This window comes from Pomacea canaliculata, linkage group LG1 (assembly GCF_003073045.1).
Source record: "Pomacea canaliculata isolate SZHN2017 linkage group LG1, ASM307304v1, whole genome shotgun sequence".
Taxonomy (NCBI): domain Eukaryota; kingdom Metazoa; phylum Mollusca; class Gastropoda; order Architaenioglossa; family Ampullariidae; genus Pomacea; species Pomacea canaliculata.
In genome coordinates this window covers 21769100-21785825 of record NC_037590.1, presented here as the reverse complement: position 1 = coordinate 21785825, position 16726 = coordinate 21769100, and the positions used below count along the sequence as shown (strand labels likewise).

Below are 16726 nucleotides of genomic sequence, written 5' to 3'. Positions count from 1 at the left end.
AAGAAAGAGGGTCTTTTTGAGAGATGAGACAATTCGGACTCACGAATATTATGAGTGATGGAGAGCTGGCGATTCAAGTTGAAGGAAGTTAATAGATGATGGCAAGCACCACGCTGGTACACTTTCCCCTTTCAACTTATTAGAGTCTATGCAAACGTCGAGCGTCAACATGGAACAACAGATGCGCTGTACCGGCCCGACAGACAGCTGTGTGACCAAAGTACAAGTGTTCCCTGACACTGAATAAAGCGACGGATCAAAGTACAAATCACATTGCATCCGGAAGGTTAGCGCAGAGACAAGCTGGCGAAGTAGACTGGCTAGTTACATATAATATCTATACTTCTACACTGACCTGCATAGCAATTTTACTACATTTAGACAACGACAAAAACCTTTCTAGCATTTTCGATTGGCAAGCCAGCTGAAACAAAAAAAAAAAAAAAAAAATGAGAGGATTCTGAATGATCCGGACTCTTTGACTGTTTCGTGAGAACCCCAATCATCGCAATAGCACCTACACTTAATGTTACAAAATACGAGTAGGATAAAACTTGCCTTATTTGTTATTATCTTTGTGTATGCTAGAAAGAGCGCTCTGTGCGTGTCAAACATTCCCCCTAAAGTTTACTTTGAGTAACTACACTAGACTTATGTATTTTAAACATCATATGAATTATATATACAAATCACACGCTAGTATGTGAGCTTACAAACGAATTAGTTCACGCCAGCGACAACAAAGGCGTTCACACGTTTTACTGTAAACCAATGAGAGTTTTCCTGCATGACGAAGGTGTCGGTGCCCTAAATTTGATGTGATTGAATTGCGTGGGGTTAATGGTGTCCGAGGTTACTCACACTGTAATGGTATACTTGGTCCACCGTTCATCAGCCAGCCTACGTCGTCATGCGTGTGTGTGTGTACCACGTGCACCAACTTTGATCATATCACTCTTTCACTGGGTTGCAGCTCTTTTTGGATAAGGACAAACACGCGTCAGAGTTGACCGGCATTAGCACCCACAAGTTAGACATTTAATAATAATTACATACCTTTGCATTCTTAGGATTCGCACGCGCGACGCTGTGTGTGAAAAAATTAAAAAAGTTTTTTTTTTCATTGAGATATAATATCCTTAATGATAGAGAGGACGTTAACATGCGCGCCTCAAATCAAGTGAGGAAAAAAGCACAGGAAAATTCCCGTTCGTCTGCTCTTACGCACCTTCAGTGTGGACATACACAAGGGAAGAAAATTCTCTGACTGAAGGATATAAACGAATTGCCCGACAGGCACATGAATGGAGAAGCGAAAGAATAGAGAGGACTACGCAGTTTATACTAGCGGATTTACATACCTATTCACAGATATTTAGAAGAATTCTTCTTCGTGACGAAACTTCATTACTCTTTAAAAAAAATAAACCCTTGATGACTTTTTTAGCGTCTGATGCATATTTTGGTCTCAATTACAAATTGCAGTTTGCCAATGAAGAAAGAGAAAAAGTGAGTGAGAAGACAGAAAACTGATTGTTGTCAAATGAAAATTTTATTATATTATAAACATTACTTGTGCACTACACGGCAATGCATTTTCTCTTTCACGGCTCGGGCGTTTTCCCGCCCCATCCGCCATATAACACTGAAATGCCTTCTGTTCCAAGAAGTAGGCAACAGGTGTGTTCAGTGATATAGAATCTAGAAGCCGAAGTTAATAAGAGTTCGCCTTTTGTTTTTGTGGTAATGACTGACCACCCTCTCTACTGCGTTCTACTCAGTTGCTTGAGCGGACCCTGGACGCAGCTGCACATCTTACAACCTTAAAACTGTTTTGTAGAAGCTAATTTAGAATGTTTTAAAGTGGGAATTTTCAGCTTCACGTGTTGTATAAAAAACTGTTTTCACTTAAACCGAAATGCTGCTTAAATTCGAAACTTTTGTGCAACTGTGGCCTTTGGACTACAGCTACTGAACTCTTGTCCTGCTTCTTTTTTCTCTGTGTGACCGAATTCTCTTGCTAGCAAAAGCTCAAGCGCTAGCTTGAGAGAACTTTTGTGAATTTTATTTTGAGTTTGGGTCCTCTCTCCCTCTCCATTAATAGCTTTTCATATACGTCAAGGCTGAAGCACAGTAAGACTTGACGTGGCCAAAAAACTTTACAAACAAATACGAACTCAATAGTGATGATCTCTTGATCTATATACAGAGAAATAGGAGAAGGGAAAGGGAATAAGGAAGAGCAATGCGCGCATGCATTCATCGGGCTATTGCGAGCCCACTTGATGTGTTTAGATACGACTTTATTTATTCCAGAGGTCAATTAGAACCAGAACCCAACATAAACAACAATACCAAACACATCATATCTGCTCCACCAAACAGACCCGTGATGCAATCATGCAGTTTGCGCGTGACTTCGAATGCACACCTACTCTCATATATGTGATAAGAGCGTCGTCGAGACCCTGACGACTTTATTTCAGTCGTGTTACCTTACCGCTGGTTTCACTTACCTTTCACTTACGCCAACCAACTCCCCCAAGCTTCGGGTAGAGCGCACGATTAACCACAAAGGGCGTCTTACTATGATGGTATCTTTGACCCTGGGCACAATTTTTAACGTTTCGCAAAACATCCTATTTCGGACATTAATGTGCCCTTTTTTTTTTTCAGGCAAGATAGCTGGTGTCAAAAGAGAGGTTGGGAGGTACCCGTTGGCCTTATTTTTTACACATGTCACATGCACTTAGGGCAAGATGAACCCTTCCCACTTCACTGCCTTCAGTTACTTTGTGCAAAACGCTCATTTACATCACTATACAAATCAATAAAACTCTTTCTGATATTGCTTTGTTTTCTTAAAAAATCGCTCAAAAAAATTTAAAACTCGAACGATCGAACCTTAGAGTTTCAAAAACCTTGTAAGATTCAAATGAAATCTTGAACGGAGTCTAAACACATAAGTGAGTGCATGGTCACTTGGTCATCACACAACCGTAGGGGCAAAAAAACCCACCAACACTAATATTCTACTGAGAAAACTCACGTACGCCGTAACCGCACGACTGACCGCTCCCGGGCCCCAGGGGTGAGGCAGACAGAGGTCTGGCGACAACCAGCAAGGCTGCCACAACCAGCATAGAAAACGACGACGTCGCCAATGTGCTTCGCATTCGCAAGAAACTACCCACGGTCACGCCTCTTAAGTGACACGTGCTGGTATCGCCATCTTGAAGGTCATCTGATTGCATCTACATGTTATCGATGAGCTGGCCGAGCGCCGTGTGATAACGAGTTTTGGTACCAACGGGGAACAGGCTGACGAGCAGCTTTACAAATGATGGCGATGATGGTTGACTGTGGCAGCAGGCCGAGAGAATGATTGCTACAAGAATCGCTTGAAAAGGGGAAACAGCTGTTTTATTTTCCAATCCCCTTCTCTCCAAACATTTGACATCAATACTGAACTGATGGCTTCAGGTGGTCAGACGAAGAGCATCTGTCCATATCTGTTTCATGCAGAACTGTGAAGAACCTCTCAAAACCTCGGACAAATACCTTGCTGTATGCTCAGCTCCATACACTTCCTATGAACATTGCGGTGTTGTGCTTTCTTCAAAACCAAATCCTTAGCACCTACACTTTAATACAGATACGAGCGAGGATAACAACTTTGTTCTTCTTTGTTCATTTATTCTTTATGTGAGTGTATAGATATATATATATATACTGGAAAACATGCGTGTCAAAAATACCCCTAAAGTTTAGCTTGAGTTAAACTTACACTAAGACTTTAACTATGTATTTTAAACAGCATATGAATATGTATAGACACATGCAATATCGTAAAAGAATACAGATGTGGTCGTGTGTTCCGTAAAATATTCCTTTACTGAGGCCTAACATTTCAAGGACGTTGAGAGAAGCGAAGGAAGACAACATGTAAGCAAGGACGTGATACAAGTCGTGCTGTTACTGAGTGGTTCATCATGATTAGGAAAGAACAAATAGATAGGACGGGAATCAGAGTGCATCCGTTCTTACACAGTCACGTACTTGTCCCCTTCGCGCATCGACCACACCACCTCAAAGTTGCTTTCTTGACCCACTTCTCTGTGTTCCTGTGATAACACCAGATAGTGCACCCCCTATAGTTGCTTTTTGACTCTTATTGCGTAGGCTAACCTTTCAGCACCCTCTTGTCTATTGTATTGCTGAAGTATATTTTATCATGAGACTGAAATCCCCAGTCATTTCTTTCTCTGCTCTTCCAACACTCTGCCCTTAAGCTGCACGCTCACCCTGCACCCAACAGAGGTTCAGATCTGAGCAAAAGAAATACGAAACGACTTCTAAAAGTGGTTTTCCGATTACAAAATCCCTAAGATGATTTGATTACAAGCTTCAGTTACAACTTAGAAGCGGTGTGTTTGGTTTCAGGAAACTTTTGAAGTACTGAAGTTTCTGATAATAAACCTAAGTGGAAATTTGTGTCCATCAAAAAGCAGTTTCAATTGTCCACTCAATGGCCGCAAAATTCACTGATACTACTGCTTATAGAGACATTTTAAAAAGAACACGTGTCAACCGTATTCGCCTATTTTATAGCTATATCATTAATACTTCATTCATAAGTACTTGGTGCGACTTGTTCATAAAAGTGTCTCCTTTTAACCATTTATAACTGTAGTGTGTCGATCCGTTCTGCTCTGCTTATTTCCACTACTTCATTCTACCTGAATAAACTGGTTGTTGTTCTGTAAGCAATACAACCCGAGTGTCATTTTCTTACTAAAAAAACTTCCAAGCAAACATCCTAGCTTTCTGCTGTGTCACACTGCGGCCTTCACGGACATATTTACAACCTCGACACGGTCGGTTGAAAGGTTCACATTCTTCCAGAGAATTGTAGTCGGAAACTGACACCAAACTATGTGCTCATGTAAGCACCCAAACCTTTGCCACTTAACAGTTTTGCAAGTCGTCAAGGTCTCGCTTGCAATAAGGAGGCGGTGGTCTGCTCCCATCCCTTCAGTTGACATGACCTTTAATTAGGTCAGCAGAATGCACTCTGACCTGCTTTTCCCACTCGCGCTAGTTTATCTTTCCTGCGCGCGCGAATCTTCCCACAGGTCTTCCAGCTGTGTGTACTGTTGTTTTCCACGTGAGCAGTAAAGCGGTACCAGGAAATGCTGACATGCTTCAATGGCTAGTGACGTAGGTGAGGAACGCCACACCTCTACCTTCCTGTCAGCTGCGTCGACGACCCAGTAGCATTCCCGCCAAATCTGTTAAAAAAATCAAATTTCAAACTTGCCAACAGCGTGGTGTTTACGACGTCAGCGACTGTCCTTTCAAAAATAAAGTCTACTCTATTAGCCTGTTAGTAAACACAACATCGTCTCCACATGCAAGTCATCATGTCTTGCGTTTCTCACACCCGTGGGCTGAGGGGGCAGAGTGGTGGTGGTGGGTCTTCAAGATATTTCCTTTTTATGCATAGCCCCTTGTCGGTTTGTTTGGCTGTAGTTTCGATTTCGGTTTCGCTTAAAAAAAATGTACAGGTGTCACTCTTTTGTTGTGTGGAGACGGTGTGCGACTTTGGCCTTCAGCCACCTGCCGCTCGTGCAGCATCCGCTACGGGCAGCGTATCAGGAAAAGTTTGAAGTTTAAAGCAACTTTCCTCTTTCCTTATCATGTGTGGAAAAAAGTCGGCGCTTTGACGGGAAATGATTCATTTCGCACCTGGAGGTTGCCCCGGCATCGAGGCAAGACGAGTTCAGTGGCAGTCCCATTGTGGATGTGGTGCTACATCGCCAGCGCTGTTTTCTGAGTCGCCATCTCTTCGGCTGACTAAAAAACGCACCTTGTTCAGCCTTCTACAAGCTTAAAGGTACAGTGTTCCATTCTTTGTCTCTCCCATTTCCCTTTCTAAGCGTCTTTTGATTTCTGCTTTGTAAAGGACGGAATATTGGTTTCACAGTCTATTATTATTACATTTTCATTTAAGTTGCGTTGTTGACATCAGGTCCTCTGCTGTGTACGAATAAATATATTGGCTACATGTGGTTACAGTGCTTGAAACATGCATGTATACAAATTAAAATATATTGAAAGACTCAGGCACAATAATTTTTCTTTGGTAAAACATCAGTCAGCGAATACTTTTTGCATCAATTCTTTTAAAAATATGTGTCGGGATTATAATTTTGGCTAGATGTATGGGCAGACAGTGTCAAAAGGAATTACACCGAATATTTTATACCAGGGTTCTCAACCTTTTACTTGTCACGCCCCCCCCTGACGAACAAAGGTACGTCCGCGCGCCAGCAATGTAAGCTAATTTCCTTCATACCGGTATAAGAAACTTTTTAAAAATGACCACCTTTGCGCCCCCCCCCCCCCAAGGGAGCGCGCCCCACCGTTTGAGAACCGCGGATTTATACTTTAAAAAAAGAGAGTGGAAAAGTGGAATAGATGTAGGAAATGAGTAGAAAAAATTGAAAGAATAGAGATCTTCGTAATTTGCATTAGAAAACATAAATGTCATGCCAAAGCCACTTGAAGATGCGGTTCAGTATAGATATCTTACACCCAGGGCGGACTGGAGCTTTAAAGCGACCCGGGCATTATTTACAGAGCGGCCCTTCTCACTAAAATAGGCTTATAATATTATTCTATAGAACAAAATAGGCCCACTGGCCCACCGGGCATTGCCCCAATACCCGACTGCCCAGTCCGCCACTGCTTACACCCACTTGCTAAATTCCATCCTGAAAGCAATATTTCAGTCACAATGTTTATCGCCAGTTTATAATGTTAACACCGAATTGTTGGAGGAAAACCAAATATTCCAGCCTTTTTGTGCAAGTTGATGGTGTCAGACTTTGATTTCTCTGGGTTTTGCTAATCACAGTTTGATTGCTGAGTTTTTTTCTGTCTTGCATCTGTTAACTTCTTGCAGCTTACACAGCTTAGCGTAGACATGTTTGTCTATTAGGACATTTGACGGTAGTGGTCAATAACTATTGATTGAAAAAGAATAACACTATACCAAGACACATGTAATCAAAAGGTTACATCCCTATCCTTTTCAGGTCGTTGGGGGTTGGGTAGGGTGAGGTCTTTAGAGACCTCCCTTTTCTCGGCGCCAGTTTTATGTGGGGGCGGTGACCATCTCTTCTCCCTCGCTGCTTTACCTTCCCCAACTGGGTTGACTGGGGGAAGTTTGCTGCGCGGATCGGGCATTGAACCAGCGTGCTCTCAGTTCCGACGCCAGCACTCTAACCACTCAGCTATCTGCTTCCCCTAATCTAAAATAGATGTTTTCATTCTCAATTCAGTGAGTGATGTAAAAAACTAACAATGTACAATGGAATCATCTTGAGTTTATCAGTTTCGCTAAGTAAATTCCAGCGTATGTAGTATATCTTCTTATGAAAATGTCAGTCCGGTGACAGGATGCAATGGGTTAATCAGCGTCTCCCTGATACTTTTTTGCAGATCAGAACCGACGAGGATGATGTTGACAGCGTGTCAGAAGACGTACGTCGCAGTTGTGATTGTGGTCTTTCTCAACACAGCCTCCACTGCCTTACAATCTGCTGTGTTCACTGCCAGTCAATCCAACGCGGGATCATGGAAGAGGTTTTGTACAACCTCCGCTAACATCTCACAAGAATCCTCCTCCTTGTTCTCAACTTCTGTTCTATATTCTCTTCAAATTAAGGAAGAAAATGTGTTTCAGAAGAGTCTGCAGAACGACGACGAATTATCTCAGGCAGTTAATGAAGATGAAGACACCTTACACCCGCAACCAACGAAACAAGCGAAATCCAACGACTTACCTCCTGGGACTCTGGACAGCTTCAGCAGATCATTCAAGACTGGCAGACGCTTGACCTGCGTGGAAATCGTCAGAACGGCCTGCCTGACAATCGACAGATTATCCGCCCCTGCTCAGTTCGTGAGGCGGCATTCTGATTCTGATTCAGAGGCGCGTATCGCAGCCTTCAGACCTGCACCTGAAACTCGGTAAACTGCTCAGTTAAAATGAACAGTGAACGGTTTAGTATAGCTCACTGTTAGCTTTAAAGCACTCCGGACGATTGAAAGTCTGCGCTGATTCTGCTTCCAGCTTTGCGCCACGAACGCTTCTTGTTCTGAGAATCCAGGACATCAAAGTTCTGACGAAGTCTGGTGCAACATCTGTTCAAGTTGTTCTTCCATCGCGATCTCGGGGTGCTTGTATTTTTAGAGTAATGTCGGACTCCACTTTTTTGTCTCTCTTTCTCTTGACATTCTGTAGCATGCCGTAAAGACATTGTGGAAGTTGTAATGATGCTACTGAAAAAAGGCGGAACACGGTCATGTCTACAACGCATACAGTCTTGCGTGGAGTGTTACTACAACCTAAAATGGCACTAGAGTTAAGGAGGGTAGTCACTACAAAATTAACTTCTTGTATACACAGCTCACTCAATTCGAATGCAAGTGCGTAAGCAAGCAGGCGTGTGTGTGTGCGTGAGAGAGAGAGAGAGATAGAGTCTAGAACTCGAAATAAATATATAAACTTCAATATTTATTTTTTCATTAAAATTTATTCCATCGAAACTAAATCTTTGGCTGAGTTTTTACGTAGACACAAAAAGATGAAAATATGCGCGCGTGTGTTTGTGTTGCTGAAGGAGTATTAACTATGCCGTACTGCTCTGCTTCCCAACGTTTTCCTACTTCTCACCAGGACAGTCAGCTGCTGCCTCGACTTGACTGAACTCTCAGCTAGTGGGAGCGGAAGTTTCACACGGATCATCTTTTGTAGGAGGACACTCGGTCCTCACCAAGATGCGTTGGAAATGTTGTTGGACTGCGCCAGATGCACGCGAGTGGCTGTCACCAGGAAGTCCTGCCACATTCAGTAGCTGACAACGCTTCTGCAACATAGTCAATATAATTACCACACCATACATTCATTTTGTGAGGTCACACATTTTGTTAGCTGTTTACATAGCTGTCCGAATGGGGAACCTGAACCCACCAGAAGACCATGCGACGCATTCACACAACAGAAGTGAACTACGGACACGCTATTGCACACACGCACACACACATGCAGACACAAGTCTACGTACAGGAAGACAAAGGCAAAGAAAGGAAGGTGAAAAATACTAAAATTAATTGACGATTACACCAGTTAATTACAAGATCGATCAAGTGCATAGACAGCAGGGGCCACTAACGTGAAATGATACGAGATGCGTTGCAAAAGTATCTCCGCGAAAATCAACATCTTTATAAGGGCTGGGTTAGTTGCACCACAACCACCAAGACCATCATGGACACTTTCCCCCATTTGTTGGCGGCAAACTGGATCAAAGCTTCAGCAAATTGCACCCATTGTGCTTTGTGGGCTTTATTGCATGGAGGTTGGCGTATGCTTTAATTCCTAGGATCGCATATTTGCAGAAGAGTAAGCATCCAAGATTAAAGTATTCAGTATAAAAGGACCTGATATATTATCCGTTGATTTGTCTCCCGATACTTCGCATTCAGTTTCGGTGATCTTTACAATTGTATTTGTATACAAATGACATTGTTAATATTTAAGAATCATTCAGACAGTGTTTTTGCTTCGTTTGAATCTCTCTATATTCACTCTGTTGCATAATTGTATATATTTGAAAGCCTTAATTATTATTCTTTTGTAGTCAAAAAGATATCACCATGTTTACATTTGAAAAATATTTATAAAATTAATAATGAATGCGTTCTGCATTGAAATGCAGCAGTAAAAAAAATGAAATATACGAATAAAGGGAATTTAACGCTACGTATCACCACCAGTTGGTGCACCTTACCTTGTAGTGGTGTGGTGGCTTGCCCACCTTGTCGATCCACAGAGCTATGTTTGCTAGAGCCTTGTGCTCCTGGCAGGTCTAACCAAGCCCAACAGGTCTGTCACGGGGGAAGCCAGACTAAAATAATGCACCCTGGCTCTCCAGGTTGGGGGTTTTGCTTTGGGCTAACAACCCACTCATGTAAAAAAAACTGTTACAATGCCTCAACAGTACCACAACAAGATTCCTTTCTAGAAGAGGGAAGAGGAAAGCCTCCTTTCTAGAAGAGCTTATGACACATGATGGTGAAAGACTTAGGGAAATCAGCTCGCCGACTCATCTTTTGACGACCAAGGCAAGAATCAGGATAGGGACCTGGAACGAGAGACAGACACAAAATGCACATAAAAACACACACAACGCATGTCAGCAATCAGAACGGACAAAGAGATATCACCAGAAAAGACAAGACAGTAAAACCTGAACGCGAAACATGCATTAAAGGACTGATAGTGCGTTGAAGGCATTGCACCGAACCAACAGAAAATGACATAAAGGCTTATTTTCAGACTAACGTCTATCTCTTGAATGCAATCAGAATGTTCATTTATATGTATTGGTCATAAGAATTGAATATAATCGCGATTTGACCTTATTTAATTTTTAATTGATAGAAATCCTGAGCAAGAAAGAAAGCTTATACAAGGAAACACTGACTTTCAGACCCTCACGAATGGACATTACACAATGCATGCGAGTCAAAAGGTTTATCCGGAGAGACTGTTTTCTTCGACATTCTTCCTGTCTGTTATTGTTAAGTGCGCGGAGAGTTCCCAAGAGCAGTCACGAGGTATCAATAGTGTGTTCGCCTTACAACCCCGCCCCAAACCTTAAGGACCTCACCCGCGCATTGTGACGCCAGTGGACCCCAGCAGGAAACATGAAAGTGGTTTAAAACTTACTTTGTAAGAGACATGTTAAGTTTCTGTTCCCCGCCCGAATTTGGAAACAATTAAGCCACACTCGTTTCTTTCCTAGTTGACCTCAATGATGAACCCTGTCGTATGATGGCTCTTCATCTAAAGACAAAGGCAAAACCTTGTTTTTGGTTTGTGCACGGAAATGAAAGCAAATTAACATACAGCTGTGAAGACTGATAACAGTTACAAGTGACTGTCGAGTACTTGGTGGCTGTAGTGACAGTTCTGCAAAAGTGTGTAAACACAACGGGAGGGCAATTCCAGCCTTGTACAACTTTCGTGCGTATAAAGTCTTGTTTATTTAGTAAGTATCTATTTTAAATCAGTACTGTTTTTACAATACAAACACACACGTACGTACGAAAGAACACGCACGCACGCACACACACGAATTTCCCTTCTTATAGATGTCTGGTCAGTAAGACTGGCCTGAGATCTTGCTTCAGCGCCTTCCATATTACCTTTGAGATTATATCTAAAATGTCTTCGGACATTCCTCTAGTGTTTGAAATGACTTGAAAATAAAACTTTCATAAAAACATAAACAGAACTATAATCGGGATCATTTTGCTGCCTAAAATTGTAAAGAACAGAGTAGAGAAGTTGTTTCCGTTTGTCTACATCTCACTTTTGTTTTTTTCTCTGTGCGGTGACTGAGTACTCTAACAATGTTAATGATGACGACAATGATGATGAAGAAAATAGGACGACAGCAACGACGATGAGAAACATGACTAGTTTCCTAATGTAAATGATGACTAAACCTTTGGAACAACGTCTCGTGCAACTACAAGAATACTTAAGCGACTGGAGGTACAGCCATCTGAGGGTTTTAGAATTTGATGTCCAAAATATCTGTGGTCTTGAAATTGTGCTACTCTCTCTCTCTCTCACACACAAACATACAGACAAGCAAACTAGCATAAATACAAACCTGTTTGTAAAACCTTAATCTCAAATAATCATGAACACATACTTGAGCAGTTTCAGTATAATATTTACAAGAGTAAGTTGCTAATATTTACAAATAGATAAACTTAATATCCTTTTATTTATTGCAATATTTCTTCTCACAACTGCTTACAGTTAAAAATTATTGTTTGCAGTCTACATTGTCACAAATTAATCGGTCTACAGAAACTGCTTCAAGTGTCCTCTTGAATGAGAACAAAACTGTACATGATGTCTGACAAAATATTAAATTAAACAATTTTTTTTCTCTTAAAAAGAATTTCAAATTGCCATAAAAAAACTTAATACAACAGAGTGAGTTCAGGAGGCTAAGAAACTTTGCACCAAAGCAAGAGAACAACTAGCAGAAATAACACATAAAACTGCTAAAGCAATATTCACGCGAAGTGTGAAGAAGCTAGGAAAGCAAGACATACGATTCAGTGACTGTGACAGCTAAGAGCATAGAAGGAGGCTCGTTAATGTTAATCTTAGGAGCTGATTAATAATCGGGCTGCATGCAATCTTCCTCTGTGTTTCAGATGCAAAATGTTTCGGTTTCTTCCACTCGTCGCCGCCTTACTGGTCGTCCACACGGTGGCTGTGCAGGTGGTTCGAATGAGTGTCGTGACACCTGCCTGCCAGTCCTTGTGTACCTGTCATGACGGTGGCGTGGACTGCTCCGGCAAAGGCCTCACTTCCGTCCCGATGACCTGCCTGGTAACATGACGAGTCTCAACCTGTCCAGAAACGCTATCCACGACTTGCCCAATCACACCTTCACGCCCTTCCACTTACTGAGTGTGCTTGACGTGTCCTACAACAACATCTCGCGCCTGCACGTGCAGGCATTCGTCGGTCTCCGCAGCCTCACCAGCTTGAATCTGTCTTGGAATGCGCTTCCTCTCAGCCATGAGGCGTACCCTGCTGACGTGTTTACACCATTGGCCACCTCGCTGTCAGATCTTCGGCTGGGCGGAAATGCTCCAAAAACGGACGATCCCGATGCAGAGTATCCTGACGTCTCCCTGTCCGTTCTGAAGAACTTGACCTACTTGGTGCTGGACGGTTGACGAACAAAGATTTTGGACCTGGTTTCAGCGAATTGCACAGTCTCAGAAACTTAAGTCTCCTTGGCTTTCCTGAGGGCTACTGCTCCATACAAAATTGGAAAATTCTACTTTTGTTAACCTGCCATCATCTCTAAGGTCCATGAATTTGACCAGCTGTAACATCAGCGACGTAGACCGTGAGGCTTTCAGACCTCTCCGGAATTTGCGAACTCTGGACCTTTCCAAAAACACACGCCTGGGCTTTAACACGCTGGGCGATGCTTTCTACAGCCTGCAAGGTTCCGCCTTGGAGCACTTGTATATCAACTGGATCACACACCCATATGCCATATGCGTCGTCATCGACACGAATCACACGCGCTACTTCAAGAACACGAAACTACAAAGCATACACGTCGAGAACAATCGCATTGAAATATTTACTCCCGGGGCCCTGGATAACATGCCGGACACACTGTCCTTTGTCTCCGTCTCGGGAAACAGGTTAGTCTTCGGTAGCTACTTACTTGAACTCGGTCATCTGACGAACCTCAAAACAGTAACAAACGACGGACACCTGCGACCACCCTATCCTCCCATTAGCTCTCCTGCCTTTTCCATCAAGCCAGAACTTTGTGAGTCGTCACCCTACGCCAGTGAGTCTGAAAGAGGATGTCATCGACCCCTCGGATCAGACAGCGGGGAATTCCAAGTTTTTCCCCTAGATATGGACAACTCTAGGTTTGAAGAAAGAGACCCTTTGACTCCTCTCAGTTTGACATACTTTCTCCCTCCTAAGTTAACATCATATGTGTCACGTTGGAACCAGGTGCACTATAGCCTGGTAAATATTTGGTTTGACGAGAACAATACACTTACGAGCCTAGATCTTAGCAGCAACCTTTTGGCAGAGTGGTTAGGACCTTTCAAAGGATTAAATCACTTAGAAAGCCTTGATCTTTCTAACAACTTCGCACACAGAGTCCACTACAAGTTTTTTGATACCTTTCCCGAGCTTAAGACCTTACGATTAAGCAGTAAACTACCTGAGAGGTCCGCTTATGAATGACGAGCATGGTAGAATGTTCGCTAATTTATCAAAGCTGGAAAGTCTGGACTTGTCGTCAAACAGAATCAATATCATCCCCGCTGCGGCTTTTAAGGGATTAGCAAACTTAAGGGAGCTCAATTTGTCGCACAACGATATTTTCGTCTTTGAAATTACTGTCAGTCACATGACAAGAATTGTCTCATGGGACCTTTCTTTTAACAACATTCACTTTATTCCTAAATTTATTATGGACCACCTGGATTCGGTAGCAGCCAATTCCAATGACACAGTCTACCTCAACCTCACGTTCAATCCCATCGCCTGCCTGTGCATGCACATCGATTTTCTCACCTGGATTCAGCAGTCGGCTCTTATGTTCTTACACGAGAATAATTACTCCTGCCTGACAGCCGATGGCACCGTCAAGAAAATGATCAACATTACAGAGGAAATTCAGACACTGCAAAAGACTTGCGGAGATTTCGTTGGCATGCTGATTGGAGCGTTTACATGTTTCTTCTGCCTGACTCTGGCGCTTGCTTCCGCTGTTCTTTACCGCTTTCGATGGAAGCTGCGCTACTTGTACTATGCGTCGCGTCTGGCGCACTCCAGGAAGCGAACTTTAATCGACAACTCATTCGAGTTCGACGCCTTCGTCTCCTACTGTTCAGAGGACGACGAGTTCGTGCATGGCGAGCTCATGCGGCAGCTGGAGGAAAGGAAGGGGTTGCGGCTGATCGTGCATCACCGCGACTTCACGCCAGGCCGACCCATCCCCTGCAACATCGTGGCTGCCGTTCAGAACAGTCGCCACACGCTGGTTGTGTTGACGCGACATCTGCTGCAGTCGGACTGGTGTCAGTACGAGATGCGGATGGCCACCATGGAGTCCGTACACACGGGGCGCGATGTGCTTGTGTTCCTGCTGTACGAGGACATCCCCAGCTACCAGATGCCGCGCCAAGTGCTGTACAACCTTCAGTCTTCTACTTACATCCAGTTTCCTCACGAGTATCCGATGCTTGTTCCTAACTTCTGGAATAGGCTGGTTAATGCTCTAAAAGACAATTAAAGAGGAGTAAGATGAGACAACAAAGAAAAAGTTTTGTTGTTGACAACGGCATAAAGAAAAATATGCTAGAATATTTTTACTTGCGGATGCTTTGTGCATTTTTTAACCTACGGCGATAATAGTTTTTGTTTCCTAACAGTTAAGTTATAAACAGAATTTATCATTAGTATAGTGAGTCCCTCTAAATCTTTTTACTGCTCTTGCAAGTGTTACTGAGTGTGACAGCCTAGTATGAAATGATAATGATTGACATAGATTTTATATAATGTACTGTGTTGTCGTTGCTGAGGATTTTCGTGTCATTACGCTGATAAAAGCACAGAGTTTAGTGTCGATAGCACGCGCGCAAGTGCGAAGATAAAGTGAACCGTGGTCTAGATGCCGTAGGGGTAGTGAGTGTTAAAGTCGTTTACCCTGTGGGCACAGCACGGAAAGCGGAACCTATCCCAGTCCCGCCCTCTTTATTTCCCCTGCTAAATCAGGTATAAATTCTTGCAAAGCAACTGCTGGGTGGGCAGATGGAGTGCTCTAGAACAAGTCCGAGCAGGTCTCGAACCAGCGACAGCGATATTCTTCTTCGAAAGCAAGCGCACTATCGACAAGGTTGTGTGCGGGCGTGTATGTGAATCTTCCTACAGCTGCTGAAAGATTGTTATACTGTATTATGTCGTCGACTGCCCGAGATTCTAAGCACAGAAGCGACCGGCACAGATGCTGCTAGACATTTGACGGAGTACCAAAGATTTTGTTTATACACTGAAGCGGACGCGATACTCTATCATCTAGACAATGTAATACTTGCCACTCATACGGTTTCTATAAAGAGATAATTACAGAATCCTCACATTAACAATATCCTTCCTGCGTGTTACTACGGAGTGCGCTGCTCAGACGTTTTTTCCCCCCACAGGGTATTGGGACCTGACTTGCATCACCCCCACCCCACTAACCCACCCACCCCGCCCTCTCCATCCTTTTACCAACACCCTGATCTTTGTTTCACAGTCCGCGCCAAAGCGTGGACACGCCTGAGGCCTACAACGGGAAGCACGAAAGCAAACATTAACTATTGTTTAGAAGGGACGTGGAAAGTCTTCCTGTATTTCAAGGCATCCAAGGTACAATCATTTCCTTTTTTGTGTGATCCGTAGAGTGACAGTTTGAGCAGCAAGTGAGTGTATCGGAAATTGTGAACGTTGATATGGAGAAATTACGTACTACTGTCAAGTGGTCGGTGGCTGGTCATTTACGTGTGTAGACACCACAGGATGACACCTCCCACGTTGTACAACAATCTGCCATCACAGAACATATGCAGCGCAATCATTTGGTATGTACTATGCTTTCATTTTGTTGTTACCGTTAACACATACACACTCTCATTCTCTTTCAGTCACACACACCCCATATGCAAGAAATATGTTAAACAAGCGTTCTGCAGAAGGATCGTCTCAATGAACAGGATGTCTGGATTGAAATATTTTGGTGTTTTCAGTCGCTCGTGATATGTCAGCTTCATCATAAAGAACTATTTCTTATCAGTGTACTGCGATAAGTCGGATATAAGGAACCTGGAGTATTCATTTAACACAATGAACAGATAGACTGTGCTTATGGCAATCATAATGTTTCGAATCACATAGCTGTAATTATCACAGACACATAAAATTATTTTATTTTATTCACGAAATAGACACAAATGTCATTACATTTACATTAAGCTGTATAGTCCATCTCAACATTAAACTGTATAAAATGAACTAATCACAAAAAGATGCAGT

At 42.9% G+C, this 16726-nt stretch overlaps 1 protein-coding gene and 1 long non-coding RNA gene across 2 annotated transcripts; both read left to right on the top strand.

Moving 5' to 3' along the window:
- Positions 1-5381: 5381 nt before the first annotated feature.
- Positions 5382-8616, top strand: LOC112574789. Its single transcript, XR_003101489.1, has 2 exons — positions 5382-5896; positions 7507-8616. It is a non-coding gene; the product is annotated as an uncharacterized LOC112574789 (long non-coding RNA).
- A 2531-nt stretch (positions 8617-11147) lies between these two features.
- LOC112560628 (toll-like receptor 4) lies at positions 11148-16270 on the top strand. Its single transcript, XM_025232577.1, is given in 4 exon segments — positions 11148-12476; positions 12479-12877; positions 12918-13855; positions 13857-16270. Coding segments are annotated over 4 exon segments (2583 nt in total). The 5' UTR covers positions 11148-12319; the 3' UTR covers positions 14946-16270.
- The last annotated feature ends 456 nt before the right edge of the window (positions 16271-16726 follow it).